Below are 19,700 nucleotides of genomic sequence, written 5' to 3'. Positions count from 1 at the left end.
TACAGAACGGGTTGTTAGGTGTTGGAATGGGCTGCCCAGGGAGCTGGTGGAGTCCCCATCCCTGGAGGTGTTTAAGAGTCGGGTTGACATAGCACTCAGGGATATGGTGTAGTTGGGATCTGTCAGTGCTAGGTTAACGGTTGGACCAGATGATCTTCAAGGTCCTTTCCAACCTAGATGATTCTGTGATTCTGTGATTCTGCATTTCTCTGGGGCACAGGATGCCAACACTGGAGATTCAAATCTCTGGACATCAGATATCTAAATATAAATTTAAATATTTGAGATGATTATCCCTGGCTCGGCTCTCTGGAATGCAATTCATACAAGCTGTTTTTACCATTTCCCTTAGGATGAGATGATTTGTCTGCTGAAAGTGCCCATTTCTCTCCTTTGACTGTGGAGGAGACTGGAGTGAACATCTCGGATGGTGAGGGCTTGTGTGCTTGGATAAATCCCTCCTTGCAATTTTAAGCCTTCTGCTCTTCCCTTCTGCTGCCTGTCTCCCAGATCACTGTCTGCACCAGTGCCTGGGCCCGCTGGGCTGCCAGTCTCTCTTTCCACCTCCTCTAGGGGAAGGCTGGACCAGTCACCCTTTCAGGATGGACCCAGTCACACTGATTCCAAGCAAGGTTCAACAGAGGCCGTTGTTGTAAACCTGGAAGAAGAATCTGAATAAAACATGGCTTTTGGTGATGCTCTCACCTCCTGGTTGAATCTACTTGTGTATGAGGGATGGAGACCAAAGCCCACACATGAGTGGGGAAATGTGGTATAGAGGGTAGTGTGGGTGGGAAAAGGCTGTTTAAACACTACCCTGAGGACTACTTTCAAAACTTTTTTAGGAGTTTACATGCCCCAGAAAGTAGTGGAATTAACACCTGAAGACCGAGGGAGATTTTAGCTCTGTTTGTATGACTTTGGCCCAGAAAAGACAATTCATGTCATTCACACGTCTCCTATGAAAACACATGAGGATTGTTACAGTTAAGCTGGATTTCTGGAGAACCTCCTTCTCCTCCTAAAATGCACCCAGCCTAAACACATTGCCACGAGCCTTGTTAGCATTTTATTAGCTTGCCTCGCTTTGAGAAACCTTGTTTTGTTACTGCTTTGGGTTTTATTTCCTGGGTCAAATAGCTGGTTTATCATATTTCTGCTAGACATGAATGAGTAACTGAGTTCTGTCATGATGCTAACTGCTACTGGACAATCAAGACATTCATGCTTAATACAAAATAACTCACCCTTTGAAAACCTGCTGTTCTGGGAGTTGCGATTGTACAGTTTCATAAATATATATTCATCATTCTTCCTGGGGAAATATAAACAAGGAACAGTTAATCAGAAATGAGCTACACAGAGGACAGAGAAAAATCAATTATGTTTTCTTGAGCTGCTTTATTTAATGAATTCTACAAAGATATATATTCACATGATAAATACTGAGGAACCAGGCAAAAAAGAGTAATTCCTTCCACATTTACTTCCATGGAAAAATATTCCTTTATGTTTTTCTCCTCGGGCAATTTAGGAAATTATTTTTAAAGGAACATTTATTTTTGCAGCTGCTAGACTCAGTTGGATTGGTAAATGTCTCTGCTTCTGTTGGTTTAAAAAAAATCATTACAGAGGAAAGCTTAAAGAGATGGCTGGAGAATAAAGGATGAAAACAAGAAATAATCCAATATCAGCTTTAAATTAATTATTTTTAATAACTTGTGAACTCTGAGTGCATGAGATAAAATGTTTAAATACTTGGGGATTTGGTACTTCTTTGAATGAGGCCCTCCTGAAGGATGGGCTCCAGTTGCAGAGCCTAAATCCAAGGCTATGTTACCTCATTGGTCGGGATCACTGGGATCTGGCAGTTTGGTTTTGCTGAATGTCAGGAAGGAACAAATTGCATCTTTTGGATCCTAGGTTTGACATCTCCAGATCCTCTGCTGTATTAAGTCACCCGCACTCCTCCAAAGCAGAGGTTCAAAGCAATGTAATGGTGCTGTTTTACACCAAGATTTGACCCACACTGTCATGTCATCTGAAAATTAAGAGGATTTTGGTTATACCTTATAATTGGTTGTGCCTATTAAAATATTGAATGTGTGCATTTGACTCCTTATTAACCCATTCTAGGACACTGCAAGGGTCTGGACCAACAGCCTCAACTTGATTTGGTGCAGCAGTTGTGGACCTGAGGAAATGTCCTCTCAAACTCTGTTCCTCCTCTAATAAAAGATAACACCAACCTTGCTACCAACCTTGTGTCACAGGTATCCCTCGATCACCAGGATGACAGCAGCTCTCCCACCCCCATCAATTTATGATATGGTGAGGGTCACAAACCTCAGTTACATCTTATGATCCATTTTGGACCACAGTGAGGATATTTGCAGTTCAGGGAAGGTAAGTGATGGAGTGGTTTTGGCATTCTGAGATGTGTGGCTATGACTTTATGGGAAGGATGTTCTGCATATGGTATTTTTGGTGGTTCACCTCCATGCTGGTTAGCTCTGAGCCAAAGGCTACCAGTGAGAGTATCATGATGGTTCATGTGACTTTTGCACTATAGGCAAAGTAAAGGCAGGTCCATTCCTTCCTCTTCTCATCCAGACCCTGAACAGTAACATCTTCTCATTTATTTCAGCTTTCTCCTTCCTCTGAAACTTGTGGCTTATCTTGCACCAAAATACCATCCGGGGATAGTACCTTCCTGCCTGTCTTTGTTCCATTACCTCAACACGGAAAAGCCATTTCAGGACGGTGATTTTACTATACATCATTGATGGGGAATAAATTATTAAAGCAGATTCATAAAAAATGAAAGACATTTTACACAGAGAAGGAGTTCTGACAGTAACCTAGATATGTCATAAAAACTGATTGCCACCAAATAGGAAAACCTGCCCCTCACCAGAGCAAAGAGGGGTAAACTATGAAAGATTCATGAGGGTACAAGGAAAAATGAAGTGACTGGAATGACAGAGTGGGAGATAAACACATCAAGGTAAAGGAAACAAAAGAGAAAAGACAATGAAGGAAAGGGGGAGTGAATAGAGGTTAAATAATTCAGGTCAGCATTTTTAAGAGCCTTGAAGAAACAGGGGAGCATAAGTCATCTAGGAATCATTGTGGGGGAAAAAAAACCCAAGCAAACCAGCATGCTATTCACAGCCTTAAAAAGAGCTGTTGGATTTTCTGTGACATTTGGACAGACCTTGACTGGTGTAATCAACAAGGAGTCAATCCAGTTGGGGGTATTTACACCCTTCTGAGGAAGTGGGCCAGAAATCAGAAGGGCAAATCCAACAGATGCAATTCCAGCAGCTCCGGCCACTTTACACCATGGGTGGTGTTGTCCTCAAATCCTAACTGAATCCCCCCTTGGTTCTGCCCTGGTGCTTGATGGATCTGTCTGGGAGCTCTCTCCAGCCACCCAGCTCCTTCACTCACTGACTCATTAATGGAAATAACCCATCAGATAAGGAGTTTTGCAGAATTAATCCATGTTAATGCTGCCAGTGCTGCTGGTGGGCAAAGCTTCTCCTATGAATTTTACATGTTTCCTTAGCCCTGGGCATGCTTTTCCCTGAAAATCGGTGGAAGTCCTCAAATCTGTGAAGCCTGTCACCTACAAAAGGTAAATCCAGTCTGAAACACCCTCCTGAACACTTTCCTCTTCTCCAGTACTGCTGCTCCTCTTCTCTAGGGGATACATCTTCCCTGGACCAGTTTTATTACCCAGCTCCTGGAGGGGGGAACAGAAAACTTTGCCTCCTGCCTCTATCTCCCTCCATGGCATTTATTTTCTGATCTGGAAATATTCCTTTTCTTTCCTTGCTCTAATTTCAGGTCTCCTGTGTTGCTCCTGTTTTAGCCTTGGCTTTGCTTGCTTGGGGGGATTCCCTTCTCAGCCTTGTAGATTTGCATCATTGCTGATACAAAGCACAGCCAAGGTTGTAAGGCTGTAAAAGCAGCCATGCAAAACTCAGCTGCATTGAATTAGTCTTGCTGGTGGGAGGATAATTCCTATTAATCACGTCTATTACGGTAATACCTCAGGATAAGCAAAAGACAAGCAGAGCAGTGAAAATGAGGGAAACTCCCAGCAATAAATAGTTTGCAATCTAAAAAGACAAGCACGGGAGGAAATTATATACAGTATGATGGGTGGGCAATACGACAGTTGGTAACTCGGTTATTTTTGAGAGTAGGAGGAACCCGGGTGGGACATACTGTGTCAGGGAAAAAAAGCTAAGTGGAAAGTGAAATGGAAGGAAGCAAGAGTCTGAGGATAGCAGCTGACACTAAGAGAAAGGGGAGAGAAATATTAGCAATGGAGAACAGAATCTACCAGGATAGAGTAAGTGTTATTTTTTCTTAATAAACAGTAAATATTCCAGTTTGTGGCAATATGAAAGTTTTGGAGTGAGAAGGGGGAGATGCTGAGTTAAATCAGAACATTGCATTTCTATACGAAATTGCAGAATTGTAGAATGGTTTGGGTTGGAAGGAACATTAAAGATATCCAGTTCCACACCCCTGCCACAGACAGGGACACCTTCCACTAGCAGGTCCACATCCTTCTGCTGTTGGTGCCTCCAGAGCTGGACCCAGCACTGCAGGGGGGTCTCCCGAGAGCGGAGCAGAGGGGGAGAATCCCCACCTCGCCCTGCTGCCCACACTGCTCTGGGTGCAGCCCAGCACACGGGTGGCTTTCTGGGCTGTGAGCGCACATTGCTGGCTCACAGGCAGTTTTCCATCCACTAGTACCCCCAAGTCCTTCTCCGCAGGGCTGCTCTCCATCCATTCATTGCCCAGCCTGGATTTGTGCTTGTCCCATGGGCAGGACCTTGCCCTTGGCCTTGTTGACCTCCATGAGGTTCACAGGGTCCCCCCTCTCCAGCCTGCCCAGGTCCCTCGGGATGGATCCCTTCCCTCACCGCACCACACAGCTCGGTGTTGGCGGGGAACTGGCTGAGGGTGCGCTCAGCCCCACTGTCCATGTCCACAACAAGGATGTTAAACAGCGCCAGTCCCAACCCCGACTCCTGGGGACACCATTTGTCATTGGTCTCCACTTGGACATCGAACCGTTGACTGCAACTCTTTGAGTGTGACCTCCCAGCCAATTCCTTACCCACCGAGTGCTCCATCCATTGAATCCACGTCTCTCCAATTAAGAGACAAGGATGCTGTAAGGGACATTGTCAAAAGTTTTGCACAAGTCCAGGCAGGTGATGCCAGTTGCCCTACCCTTATCCACCAATGCTGTAACCCCATTGTAGAGGGCCACCAATGAAATGAAATTTGAATTTTTTTTTTCCTTTTGGTCAGTCTAAAATATCATACCCAGTCTGGTGGAAAAATATGTAGTTATTTATGAGTTACATAAACGTTTTCTGAAGTGGGCATTTTCTGCCTTGATATGGATCAGCATTTAAATCAACTGCCATTTCAAGACCTACCTCTGTGAAATTTCACCTTCCTACTTCGGACACATTTCCCCACAGTTTCCACTGGTGAAATGAAACTTGTTACTGCTCTCACCTTGTGCTGAGCTGTCTCAGGGAGATGAAGTGGCAGAAAAAAAGTCTGTATTTTGGTGAACGTTAGGGTTGGCTTTTCTGCCCCTCCAAGCCAGCTCCCTGATAAGATACTGATGGGAGAACAAGCCTTTTTTCTCATGTTTTCTGCCATGGATGTCTGGGTTACTACAAATAATTGTGTGTAGGTAAGATCCTTGGCTGACTGGATCTATGGTGCCTTTTTTCCTCAGGTGCATCTGATTCAGAGGAAAGTGATGGGGCCTGAGACATCAGAGAGCAACAGCAAGATGCCTTCCAGGTCCTGGTTCCCTGGGACACCAGCAGCTCCAGGGATCTGGAGCAAAACCTCCTGCAGGCCACCGACATCTGGCACTGGAGCTTTGGACTGGGCCTCTCTCTAATAATTGTGCAATCATGGTAATTATACACAAAAAAAGTTAATTACTTAATCATGTGTAACAAGGACCCTTCAGCTACTAAGCGAGGCACACGCTTGGTTCAATTATTCACTGGCATGAAATCTACTTCCCTTTGTAGTGAATATTTCATTAGTTACTATTCACATCTTAGAGGTGCTTTGCAATGGTTCAGTGATAGGATTTACTCTAATGTCTTCTTGGCTTGTACAAACGCTGCTGCTACAAATATTCCTCCGTATTTTATCCTTTTAACAAGGAGGTTATTTCCAACCTTCCTGTTGCCAAAGACAACTCACCACAATGTGAACATCAGGAGCTTGAGGCAATTTTAGGTTCCTGCTTCGCTTTCAAGGTCCTTTGGGTGGGTCCCTGTGTTTTTCTTCCATGTCTGCACAGCTCTTGGCACCCTTGGGATTTTGGCCATCACAGGGTGCCTCAGCAGTGGTACAATATGAGTGGCAAACTGTGGTAGTAACCAAGGGTCTCTGCATGTAAAGGCATCCTAAAACATTCACTCATTTTAAAGTTGGTCAGCTGGAATCACTCTTGATTTACTCCTGCACAGAACAGGGGTCTGTAGAGGAGGAGTACTTATAGAGAAGGAGGAGGCATATTGTGGACTTGCATTTTCACTTTGAAATACTTGAATGACTCCTCCAAGCCCAAAGCAGTTTCCTTCTGAACTAGACCCAGCAAACCAGACCCTCTGGTTCTGGAGGACTTTGGAGCTGCCATGTTCCATGAAAGCTGCCCAGCTCTCCTCACCTCTGATGAAGTGCCCTGCATAATTAATTTGTGAAGGAAGAGCAGCCTTCTGTTTGAAGTTAGCACCTGTGGAAAGCAAAGCAAATCCCAGCTCTAAGTGTTATAACACTTCAGTCTAAACCTAAAAGTATTTATTGGAGTGGTCTGGGCCAGTGCCTTGCTGGAACTGCAGTCTGGGTACTTCATGCACCTGGTTATCTATAGGGGACAGGCTGAAGGGCTGGACATCTCCCATCATGTGCTGCATATGTTTTATGGACATAGGGAGCCTCACCCAGAAAAGATGTGCATACAGAACAACCAGACCTGCTAATCCCATGAACCAGCTGCATTCCTCCTACAACATTTCCAGTTCGTACTTTAAAATTTTTTCAATGACACAGTTTTGGAAAAAATGCTGAGAAAAAACACTAATTTGCCAGCAAGGTTTTGGTGTCTTGTCCAGCCTTTGTCCTAAATGGCAAATTGAACAAATTGAACGTTAACAGTCTCAGAAGGAGGTCTGAGATGGTCTTGGCTACAACACAATGACAAGGGGATCTGCCAGATGTTGCACAAGGTGTGCAACATCCAAATGTGAGTTCCTGACAGTGGTTAAGAATTTATAGTGCATTAAATCTTCCATGGATTTTTGAAAAGAGCTGCTGATGCTATCAACTAGGCTTCCGGAATAATCTCTGAAATCCAATATGAAACTTTTATGAGTTATGGAAGCGAACCTGATCTCTCTGTTGCCCTTGTAAACTAGAGAGACCACTGAAACCAGCGCCGTTCCACAGCTATGAATAAACGGAGAATTGGACCCATTTTCTTTCTCTGACTTTACTGAATATAAATCAAGGCACAGACATGCTAACTGCATTACACAGATCCTGGTGACAGTAACTTCTCAGTGCTTGAGAGACAAGAAAAATTGTCATTCAGCTCTGATCATCAGCTTTATTGTATGCCAGCCAGACGACAGACATTTCATGCAGACTATACATTTGCTCCAACTGCCGCTCAGAAGAAAGTGCTCGACTTCATGTGCGTTGGTCCTGCACTAAGGTACTCGGTTCTTGGTCTGTAGCACCAGTGGTTTTTTCCGGGGTCCTGGAAGCAGAGAAAGAGCATCATTGCAAAGCTGTCAGAGCAATTGGCTGGTGCACAAAACCAAAATGCCACCCCCGAGTTGTTGGAATTTGCCCTGTGACAAGTAGCTCTGCAGAGCACTTCCCAAGCAGCCCGCACATGTTCGGTATGTCCTCAGGCTGGTTGGTGGGCCTGGTCCTGGTCCAAAACCTATGGATGTCTGCAAAACTGGGAGGGCTGGAGCTCTTGACTTGTTGATCAGCCCCTGGTTCAACTGTGACCAGGATCAGGCCCACCCATCAGCTATGAAAAATGCTTGCCAATTGATTATAACCTGCATCGACTGAGCACCTCGCTGTAAAATTGTCTCATAAAGAAGCAGTTTCCCTCAAGGTGGGTGGTGAAAGCCCTGTAACGCAGGGGAGCCAAGCTCCTGTGCTGCTCAGGAAGCACCTGGTGCCTGTTAAAACAACTGACAGGAGAGCAAGACCAGCTAACACATGCTAACCCCCATTTGAGAGCACTTCTCCTCTTCAATGCCCCCAGGAGACACCAGGAGGTGGTGGTGGCACCAAGGCATTGGGTGCCTGTTAGCTCTGGGGCCAGCTCTGTACCTGGGGTAGTCTTGGATGGGAGCATAAGAGAACAAAGCCTGGGAGTTAGGGTAGATGGTGCCAGGAGAAGCTCTGGACAGGTGCTGGAGGGAAGGTCAGGTCTTGTTGAAGTGCAGAAGGAGAGATGGGGAAGGAAAGGCCTGTAGGGAATGAGGGAATCACTCTTCATTAGGAGAGAGAAAGAGGAGGAGGATCTCCAGGGATAGGAGGAATATGTGATGGATGGGGAGGGATCTGTGAGGCTGCAGAAAGCAGATGGAGGCAGGAGAAACCTGCTCAGCTTTAAAATGGGCAGCTTTGCACGGCAGTTGCATTAAGGGACTGTGGAGATCCCCATTCATTCCCCAGCCTGATGTTGGCTTTGTGCAGGGAATGGTCCCAGCCTGCATGTTAAAGGAGGGAAGGAGAGGCTGACACCATGGACAGGAGAACAGCTGCTAGTTACCTTCTCCTCGGTCCATGAAACCAGCCCAACTCCGACATGTGAGTCTAACCACCCCTGTGTGAGAGGCTGGAGGGGCAGGACCATGTGGAAAGCCCTGGCAGGACAGCTCTCTCTCCAATACTCACCCCCATCCTGCCCTTTGTGCTTACAGTGAAGAGACATTTGCTGCCAGAAGCTGCTGGCAGAGGTCGGCAAGGCCTTTCCCCTGTGTCCCCAGTGTAGGAAAACTGCTGAGTCCTTCCAACCTACCAGTTCCTCTGGGAATGAGGTGAGCCCAGCACTGTAAATCAAAGGATTAGGGGAAAATGCAGGGCAGCTCCTCTTTGGAAAGATGCCCCTCTGTCAGGACAGACCAGGTCCATACTGCTAATGCACAGACACCTGCTAGGACAGGACCTGTTGCCTAGTCTCTGGAGAAGGCTGGAGACGCCTGAACATCCTTGTCAGTGGAGAGCATGCCCAAGGGCACTTGCACATGCAAGCTGGGCAGGAGGCTGCCAGCAGCTACTCCAGATGCCAAGCCACCCCCTCTAAGCACATCTTCACATCTGACCTAGTAAGGGAGGATGCAGTAAATGTGGGGCCTGAGCTCAGGTCTTCCTGTGCCAGTGTGCATGTAAATGATCCAGGTTGTAGGTGGGTCAACACCAGAGTAATATCACACCTCTTCCTTGGTGTCCAACCCTGCTCTTGCTGATGCCCTGCAATAGAGCTTGAAAGTCAAAAATCAGCCCTCCCTGGAGCAACATAAACTGTCTGAAATCACCCTCCATCAACATTTCCCTTCAGCCCTGATGATAGTCACTAGGGGAATTCACCCTTCTCAGCAGCCTTGGTGTGGTACCTCCCTGCTGAGGCAGCCAAGAAAGCTGGTGCATGCGGTGCATGTCTGCACGGTGGATACTTCTTCATTTTAATCCGTTGGCTCTTTTCTCATGAGTGTGTGCATCCTTCAGCCACGTATTGCAGGTTGGCTAAGACCCAGCTTCCTGGAGGAGAAAGAGGTTGTGCCCCATCCCTTGTCCCCTGGCTTCCTCTTTGTTTGCATCAAATACAGATAATTGTGATTTGCCTTCCCAGTAAAGTTCATTCCAAACCTGTTTTAAACTGGAGGGAGTGTGAGGGGGAGGTAATTATTTTTCCCAGGAACTGGTAACCAGGGACAACACAGCATCGCACACTCTCTCACTGGGAGGAGAACAGCCCTGGCTGCTCTGCAGGGCTGCACAGCAAGGTCTGACCCTGGGTACCAGCCTGGAAAGAGTGAGCTGGGATGATGCAAATCAGAGGGTTGAAAGGAAAGCCTGATCCTGAAATGTAAGAAGTCCTAACACACAAGCAACAACATTTACAAGTGATCTTTGTCTTAGCCAAGCGAGGAAAGACTTTGGAGATCTTTGCCCTCACAAGGGCTGCCGGTGGCAAACTGTTATTTATGTAATGTGACATGGTGAGAAGTGCAGAAGAGATGAATTGGAGGTGACAGATCATTACTTGAGTGATGTCTGAGAGAGAGAGAAGAGAGAGTATGAAATTCAGCAGGACTACATTTCCCAGAGACAGCACATGGTGTTTGGAAATAACCAATGGATGACCACCATAAGCACACATAGCAGAGTATCCTCTTTGCTGGTCCTGGTATAGCAAAAGGGAGCTGGGATCTTGTGACCTGGGGCCTAAACTTGCCTCTGACAGTGATGAGCTCCAACAGTGGTATTCTGTTCTTCACAGATGTGGAGGACCTGCTTCCAGCTCATCCTTGTTCCTCTGTGGATTCAGGTCTTGATGTTTTGGTGGTCTCATATCAAAAAGAACTGATGACATTTACGTCTTCTGCAAAATTATCTTCATTCAAAGCATTTCAACTATTTGGGAGCTGTTAAGAGTCTGTATAGACAGACCCAACTCCAGCCACATGGAAAATTAAGTTGCCTTCAAGAGCAACTAGAAGCAGCAGGAATCCTCTGCTGGTGGCTCAGAAATAGCAGAAGAGCTGCAGGCACATATAGCTGTGAAGTTTGTTGCTGAAGGGGCATTTTAAAAAAAGAACTGTGAGAAATCTGTTCTTTCTTTCCCAGAGAATTCAGGTGAGGAGATGGCTCTCTGTGGAGGAACTGAGCTTTTGGTTAGAGCCCTCACCCAGGAGGACCTTGGCAGGTTCATGTTCCTCAGAAGATACAAACTCATCAATTCCTGGGCAAATGCAATTAACAATTAGGCTGTAGGATAAGTTGAGTCACCTCTCTCTTCTGAATGTTTTACTGCCCTTTGTGCACTGAAGTTTGCTGTCTGTGATAATAGCGACAAAAATACAAGTCTTTGTCCTGGAAAATGGCCTTAACGTTGTACTTAATAACTGGTCTCAGTTACATTCCTTAGAAAAGGCAACAGCATCAAATAGTGGGGCTAACACTCTAAGTTACAGCAGGAAAATGAAGAATTTCAGCCTGGGTCCGTATCTAAGCAAGCAGAGGGGTTGTTATCGCTTGCATAGGTGGGGTGGGCCCTGGAAATGTGTGCCAATTTGGGGCCAGCAAGGGCTGAAGGAGAAGAAAGTGTCTGGTTGTGAAATCTGACCTGATGTAGGTATGCAGAGAACAACAAGGAGCTCAGCAGTTCAGAGTTTAAACAAACGTTCACCTGCAAAGCAGCAGATATAGAAGCTCTTACAAAGCTCTGCTAGCAGAAATTTAGATGTTAGAAGACTTCAAGGTACCTCCAAGGTCGGCTAGGGACCTCAGTGGCATGCAGGAATCTTGTCCTAAATACTATTCAGTCCCTAAAACTGTGCAGCTGAGATTTCTGGCTGCTGTTTTAGGTTGGTTTAGAACTTTTTCATTCTTGGAGTCTAGAGTTTGGAGAGGCAGAAGCACTGTGAAAGCACAGCTGGTGGGAGCAGGTCATGGTGGCACATATGAAAGGATGCAGGGCATTACCTACAGCAAGGGATCCTCTTTCCCACTGCCTCTTTCCAGTGGGTACACTGGAATTCCTAAAGCCTGGAGATGTCAAGCACAACCCAGCTGCAGGTCTCAATTGTCCTAGATGAAATCTCCAGGCTCCTCACTGAGGATCGGAGCTCCCCACACATTTCATCTCTTCTGTCTGCTCTTGCACACCCAAGGACAGGAACAGGCACTGAAGGAAGCCCAAGGGACTGAGCACTGCTTGATCCTTCTCCCATCCATGTCCATCAACCAGCTTCAGTTTGACCTTGAGTTAGGTCTTCAGACCTAACTTCCGCAGATGGCCCATGAAACCAGACTGATGGCCATGCTGTGAGCTCAGCTGCTCACTTGGCATGAGATGGAGTCTCCTTTGCTTTCTGGCAGGGTGGTGTCACACCACGGGCAGTGAGGGTCACAGGAAGGGTAGAGGAACTGAGCTGCTCCTGCAACTTTTACTGTGTGTATGGAGCACCTGGAAAGAAGCACCATCTCCATGTGCACCCACAGCACCAGCCAGCACAGACCAAACTAGCACTTTCAGGCAATAAATTAGGACAAGGAGGCAGCAAGGAGCCATCTGGGTCTTAGTCACAATTGGGTCTCTGATGTACTCACAGGTTGAAGAGACCATGGGCATGTCTAGTCCTAGCCTGGAATGGAGAAGCAGATGTTCAGGGTACCTTCTGAACCACAAGAAGCCTCCTGGGCATCTATCTCTGAAACATGTCCTGATGCTAAGCCAGCTTCTGCTTCTTCTCCTGAGAGGTGCATCCGTTTGGATTTCCACTTCTGCCCACTGTTTTCTGTATTGCGCCAGGAAATGCGGTTCCTTTACCACTGGCTGCTTCTGCTCTGGGCTACAAGATTTCTCCTTCATTCTCCTCAGTTGCTGCATTTGTTGAGCCACCTGCCAGCCCGGGACATCTCCGCATGAAGCTGGAGAAAGCCCAACCTCTTTATCAGATGCACCAGAACTGTAAAGGACAGGAGGTCACACAGCTCTGAATATGCTGGTCTTCTACATAGACAACAAAGCTTGTCTCTGTGGCTGTAAAAAAGAAAGGTACCGGGGAACAAAAACACGAGCAGAGTCATCCCAAAAGACTACGGATAGAACTCCAACAGCAAGACCGACTGCTGAACTGGCCACGAGGACAGACACACAGTGCACTTGCAGACACATCTACTGAAGCCACACTAAGAAACAAGAGAGAGAAAGGGCGGTCGGTAGGTGAGGTATTATTTATTCTACGCAGTGAGCGTTATCACACAGTACAGGCAAAGAAAAAGGTTTACAGTCCAAGAGAGACAGGACACGAGACAGTAACTTGGGGAGGATGGGAAGGAGAAGGTCCCTGGTAGAGCTGGGTGCTTAGGATGACATGGAGGGGAAAGGTGCTGAAGGTGGAGATGTGGGAGAAAGCAAAGGGTTGGAGAAGCAGCTGTGGGACAGACACGGAAAAGCTGGCAGGGAAGGTGGAGGGAAAATGATTTTGAAGGCAAGAAGGAATAGCAGCATGGTGGGCAGATGGGTCTGATGGGGGGGTGAGGGCACTGCATGGGAAGGAGCCAACAGGGACAGAGAAGTCTGATCAGTGATGAGACTTGGGGAGAGGGGATGGAGCAGGGGCAACAGGGGCAAGGATGTCCACTGCTCTGTGACTCCAAAACACTATCTATTTCATTAAATTAAAGGTGCCTTGCTGGCTTGTGTCCCTGCTGATAAATCTCTGGGCTCCAAACAAGGAGGCCACAGCTGAACTGGTCCTCAGCTGGGTACTAAATCCTGAACCAGGCCAAGGAGCAGGTCAGTACAAAGACCAGGGACTGCTCTCAGGATTTCCCTATCTTGACCCTCGGGTACTGGCACCATCACGCTCCTGGGTGCTGTTTAACTGATGAGGACAGACCCATCTGCCACAGCCATCGTGTGGTGAGCTCCTCTCCACCACATGCTGTGCAGGGTTCTCCTCACCCTCTGCCGTGACCCAGCTCTCCATAGCTCTCAGAGCAAGGCAGGGCACGCAGGTCTCTGGTTGCCCAAGGAGATATGGGAAGACCTAGCTTTGCTCAGGGGTTTGAGGTTGCTGCATGTCTCAGGCTAAGGTGGGGTGGGAGGCGGGCAGATGACAATGAGGGGGTTTCAGAAATGCTTCTCCCTTTCCATCTCTCACATCATTGAACTGCTGGCATTGAAGAAACGGTTATTATTCCTTAGTGCTCTCACATATTGCAAGATCTGTCACTACTCCTCATCCATCATTTTTCTGTGGCTGGTCCTTGCTGTTGGTTTCCGTGGAGCAGACTCCCTGCAGGGAAAGCTGGCATTTTAGAAAGCATGAAGATGCCTTCAATCCATTAGCAGGCTTTTCTTTTGTCCTTGGGCTCACATCTCCTCCACATGATAGTCATGATTAGGGAACTGTTTCCAAGGCACCCTGCAACAGAAATTAAGACTGTTTACAAGCAATCCATAGTTCAGGATAAACCACCAGTCCTGAAGTACTCAGAGATGTGTTACCCCTCATCACAGACCTCTGAGCTTGTGAGTAGACCCGGTGGCATTAGTGGAATTGCTCCCAACCCAGAAAGCTCATGTGAATAACAGTAAATGGAAGAGAGCTGTCAAATCCCCAATTGGATTAAACTTACCATGACGCTGCTGGAAACAGGGAGAGCTGAAGCCCATGTCTGAATATCACAATATTTCCCAACTGTGCAAAAGATACTGTTCTTAGTGCTGAACATGGCCATGTCATCACATTCATACTAGGGATCTTCTTCCTGTACAGCTTCTCTTCTTTATTTGATGTTTCTGTTGGGGATGGTGGTTATTCCTTGGATGTTGGGAGGTACCAGCTATGACAGAGACATCTTCTTAAAAAGTCCCTTTCTCCCCGGCACTGGCACATCTCTAAATAAACCCTAAATCCAAAGGATATTGGTGCATTCGTACAAGGGCTGACATGTCAGCTCACAAAATATTCATACTCATCCTTTGACCTTGCTTTACCAGTCAGGGATGTAATAATAATAACTGAGATTTTCAAAGGAAGCTCAGAGATTTGGAAGTGGCAAAATTGGTAAATCTCAGTCCTGTGCCCAAGGCACTTAAGCTCCCATCTGATACAAGGGATAGGATGGAGGGATGAGAGCACCAGGCAGGAACCTCTTCATCCACCCATGCACGTCTTCGGGGCTGTGTGCTGAAGCCCTCAGCACACGATGTATTTGAAAGCAGCTGATTAAAATCCAAAACATGCCGGCCACCCCTCATGGGGCTGCTCACACTGTGCAGTCAAAGCAATGTTTCTGCAAAGCCGCACTCAGATGCTCCGTTATTAAGGGTGTGAGAAGCAGACTTGACTCTTTAAATTCAACATGCCAATATTTTCTCTCTCCTCCTCGTGCCCTCACCAGACACCAACACTGACAATTAGGACTATTTTTACTCCAGTCAGCACCTCCACACTAAACGCTCTTATAAGACAAAGCATTTAATTTTTAGTAACCCACCTCCAGCGCTTTGCACAGACATCATTCTCACAACAGCCCTTGGAAATAGGTGGGCAGTGCCAGTCACTAATGGCTTGGCAAAGATTAAGGAGTGAGTAGCAGCAGGTTCAGACAGTGATGGTTAAAGACCGGGGAGCGCACATCCCCATGCCTGTTGTCAGCCCAGCAGGTCCTACTGTATCTTAGAAACGCATCCTGCCCCCTTGGGTGTTTAGGCTTTGCAATGCTGAGCAAGTTCAGAGAGCGACAGGGAAGCACAGGCATGTTTTCCAGCAGTGAGTGTGGTCAGCTGGGTGTGACCATTATCCATCCATGCTGCAGCATGGAAAAGACCCTGTACCTTTGTGTCATGGGAGAACCATTCTGTTGGCCAACACAGATTGTCACAGATAAGCCTCATCAACGACCAACCTTTTAACAATGAACATTTTTTCCAATACCAGCTGTGGAGGGGTGAAATGATAAATCCCCAGACCTACAGCTCAGCTGAAACACTTTTCAGAACATATAGTTATGTGTGACTGATGAACGGATGAAGCTGGTGGGGAAGGGAGGGAGAAGGCAGGGTGATATAGCAGGTCATCAGAAAGCAGCACTGTTATTAGCATGTAGTCACAGATGGAATAAATTCAGAAAGTGATTTGTAAACCAGGCAGGGATGAGAAATAGCACCTAGAAACAGCAAGACAGAAAAGGGTTGGTGCTCCATGGAAATCAGCAGAGCTGTGTTGGAGGAGAGATTTCAAAATACAACCCCAATGCAAACAATTTTCCCCGGGTTGGTGGGGATGTTACTGGAATAGCCATTAAAAGAGAAAACATGATTAAAAAAAAAAATTGCAGGTAGGATCTTACAGGCTAATTAAAAGCAAAAAGAGATGAATCTATGATTAGGGTTCACCATTTAAAATAAAATTGTGCCCTCAGCCCTGCTTTCTTCTCATCCATCATTTTCTCCGGAGTGCCAACACCTTCATTAACATAAAATCAGTGCTTTGCACTCCACAGACACTGCCAAGTGCCTGTTCAACGGTGGCTAGCCTTGCAGCACGCTGAAAGTGCTCAACCCAAGAATTTGCCACCTCCTTTCAGTGAGGATTTATGTCCCCTTGACCCCTCTCATGGGCCTTTCAGGTGGTTTTGGGCCAAAGCAAAAGCTGTAGGCAGTGGGAAAAGGGTGTGTAATTAAGTGACCTCATCCACATCACCTCCCCTCCCTCCAGCTCTCGATGGGGCTCAGTTTCTGCTCCCTGATACAGCGCAACGTGGACACGAGCAAGGTGCAGCAGCAGTCTGCATGCAGGGCACTCACCGCACGAACCCTCTGCTCAAGACGTTGTACACATAGAAAATAAAAGCAAACTACCTGCTCCGTCCACATGACTTCACTGTCCATCTTCACATCTGCAAATGCTTAGCTCTCACGTCAGGCTAGTCTGAGGTTAGCGGCCATCTAAAGGGACTCAGACTGTGACAGCTCAAGTTGTCCCTATGGCAGGCATGGAAGTGGTGGCTCTATGCAACACAAATCTGATTACTGTTGGAAGGGTGTTTCTTTCACTTAATTGTGCTTCTTATCGAGAAAACAAGATCAAGGAGGTGGTATTCGTCTTTAGCATTTATTTATCATTGGAAAAAAAAAACCCTTTGAGCAAGCAAAGATCACAAGCACGTCACAATCAATTGGCTATACATTAATTTGTGTGTGTGTGTTTGTGTGTGTGTGTGTGTGTGTGTCATTCTCATTAGAACAGCAAGAATGAAAAAGCACCACGAGGAGGTGTGCTTAACACATTACAAGAGACAATTTGTGATATGCAACCAAACCCAGGCCACAAAATATTAATTAGACACTTCCTATCTGCCTCCAAGAGGCAAGAGTTTGTGGAATTCATGGGAGCCATGTTTTTACACTGGACGCGTTGCAAATGAAGAAGCAGGTGATCGGTGTGCAAAGCAGTCAGAAAACAGGAGCTCAGTCAGCAAATAGCACCATTTTGCAGAAAGGAGTAACAGTACAATACAGTGAAAATGAGAAAGCAAGCAATAGACAGCATAGGAACTTTCACAGGGTAAAAAGCAAAACATTTCTTTTTTTTTTTTCTTTTTACAAGGAAAGCGAAACATTACAAATTAGCAGTGAAACAGAATCAGCATTGTGGTAGCTGGAAACACAGAAGAGCAGAGCACTCTTTCCCAGTGGGATCGACAAGCTCAGAGTCCAAAGTGAACTTGAATCGGCAGAGATTTGGTCTCCTTTCTGATAAACCTGAGTGGGTCAAATGGGCATAAAGTCTGTGGAAGGTAGAGCAGTGCAGGATTTCACCCCGAGGCCTGACTCTGCTGCAGTTCCTGGCATTCAATGCAATGCTAAATTGCATGCTTGGAGGTATGCTGAGGACCTGGTGCACGTGGAGCAAGGGCCGGGATTTATATCCCTATTTTGTTGCTGTCTGAGAGGGAGGTCCCCAGGTCCTACCAGTCTCCCAGGCTCTTTCTTCAAAGACTGAAACCTTCCAAGGATCATTCATCCCACCCAAAGAGAGGTGTCCAAAATAGGTAGCTCAATGGCCCTTGGAAAGTTCCTTCACTAGAGAGGGAATTTAGACCACTGGCTAGCCCTTCATACCTAGCTTTGTAGTTAGATGCCACCAAAAACTTCAAGGGAACACAGGGACATATTCTGACCGCTTTACGGTGCATGTTTCGTTCAAACACTCAGGACGCTCTTCATTGAGAAGAAGCAATCCTAAAGCCCTGGATGATGAGCAGTTGATCCAGAATCATGGAGATGCTTGGCTTAGGTGGTCTGAGCATCTTAATGATGTTCCTTGGGCAAAATTTGGCTACCCTTGAAGTCAAGGGCTAAATTCCCATTGAATTCAAGGTGAAATGGTGGCAAGTGTGGTGTCTCTTTCAATGTGAAACTTAGGGCCAAAAAATAATAGGGAGAATTGTTTGGCATGGTCTTTCCTTATGTAAAGTCAGATCGGTGTGTTGGGCTATTGGTAACTGTCTACGTGCCTTCCTGCCATGTTCTGCCTGCTGTGACACGTCATCTTCACGGCTGTTGCTATATCCTGTGATTGGAAAGGACGTTACTGAGGAGTGTGAAGATGCATGAAGCATCTAAATGCCAAGGAATCACACCAAGTCTTGGAAGCTCAGGCTTCTCTGGCCAGTTGTCCCTTGTGTGACGGGGTGGGAAGAGCTGTGAGCAGCAGTCCTCTCCACCAGCTCAACACAAGCCTTTTGCCGAGCTGCTCTGGAGACAGAGCTGAGCTTTGCACTTGAGCGGTGCTGCAGGGGCTTCTGAGCACTCAGAAAAGCAATGGTCAATATGGACAGGTCAGCGTCTCCATGGAGCATGCACATCAAAAAATGCACTACATTCGCAAAGATTTCCACAGTTTTACTTCCTGGAGGATTTCCCTGGTTTCCTCCTAAACATTGGAGGTTTAAATATATATATTTCTATATATGAATATATATTTTCCACATACACAACCTGACTAGCTCATAGCACACAGTTCTAACACAGCTAAGCTTGGAAATACACCACTGAATTCAGAACACTACACTTACTTATACTCAAAGGTTTAGGCTGTTAGCGCAAGGCAAACAGGACACACCACACAATACACTGAACTTGGCATTTATTCATTACTAAGGCCAGCAAATGTCACTGTCTGTATACCACAGAGCTTTCCTCCTCTTTGGAAACCTTCTCTCAGCCTTGTAGCCCACCACTCATTTATGTTTCCGAAAGACCCAATATTAATGGGGTGAGACCCCAGAAACGGGACTCCTCATTCTCCCAGCCCACCTCTTTTTCTGTTAGATAGTTTCACATCTCTAAAGCATCCTAGCAGCAAGACTTTCCTCATTCAAACACCTCTACAGCAACACAGTTCCGATACTCTCCTCTTACACCGCCTCCCTACCCTACTTCCCATCTCTCTCTTCATTCTTCCCACTTGTCTGTTCTCTGAAAGTTTCAAGCTGGACTGCATGTTAGGACAGAAATACCGAGCTGCAAAAATAAAGAAGAACCCTGCATCTTGACTTGCAGCTACTCTGCCACAGGAGAGTTTAACAGCTCAGTTTGGTGGGATCAAGATTAATCCTTACGTATTTAAGGACCCAATCCAGGAGTTAGGCATGTAAATTTGGATTGGGACCATACCTCTCCCAGCTCCCATTGACTCAGCAACCCACATTTTGGGGTTGGCAATGCCAGTCTGTTGGGCCAGTTCATACTCGCTGACAAATGGTCTTGCTGTGTTTACAGCTTCCAAACTGGACTTGCTGGGCATGGGGATTTCCTAGAGTAAGAGCACAGTAAATAGGATTGAAACCCTGAGATCTTGCCT

At 46.5% G+C, this 19,700-nt stretch overlaps 1 protein-coding gene across 2 annotated transcripts in view; it reads right to left on the bottom strand.

Moving 5' to 3' along the window:
- Positions 1–7,652: 7,652 nt before the first annotated feature.
- The window catches only part of MAP6 (microtubule associated protein 6), a 44,887-nt gene continuing 32,839 nt past the window's right edge, over positions 7,653–19,700 (bottom strand). For both annotated transcript variants that reach the window (XM_074816507.1, XM_074816508.1), the window contains exon 4: positions 7,653–7,825. In XM_074816507.1, coding sequence (XP_074672608.1) covers positions 7,756–7,825 — 70 coding nt within the window. In that variant the 3' untranslated portion in view covers positions 7,653–7,755. The remainder of the gene's footprint in view (positions 7,826–19,700) is intronic.

Source organism: Strix aluco, chromosome 2, assembly GCF_031877795.1.
Source record: "Strix aluco isolate bStrAlu1 chromosome 2, bStrAlu1.hap1, whole genome shotgun sequence".
Taxonomy (NCBI): Eukaryota; Metazoa; Chordata; class Aves; order Strigiformes; family Strigidae; genus Strix; species Strix aluco.
Note: the sequence above shows the minus strand (reverse complement) of the source record. Positions and strands in the feature narration are given on the sequence as shown.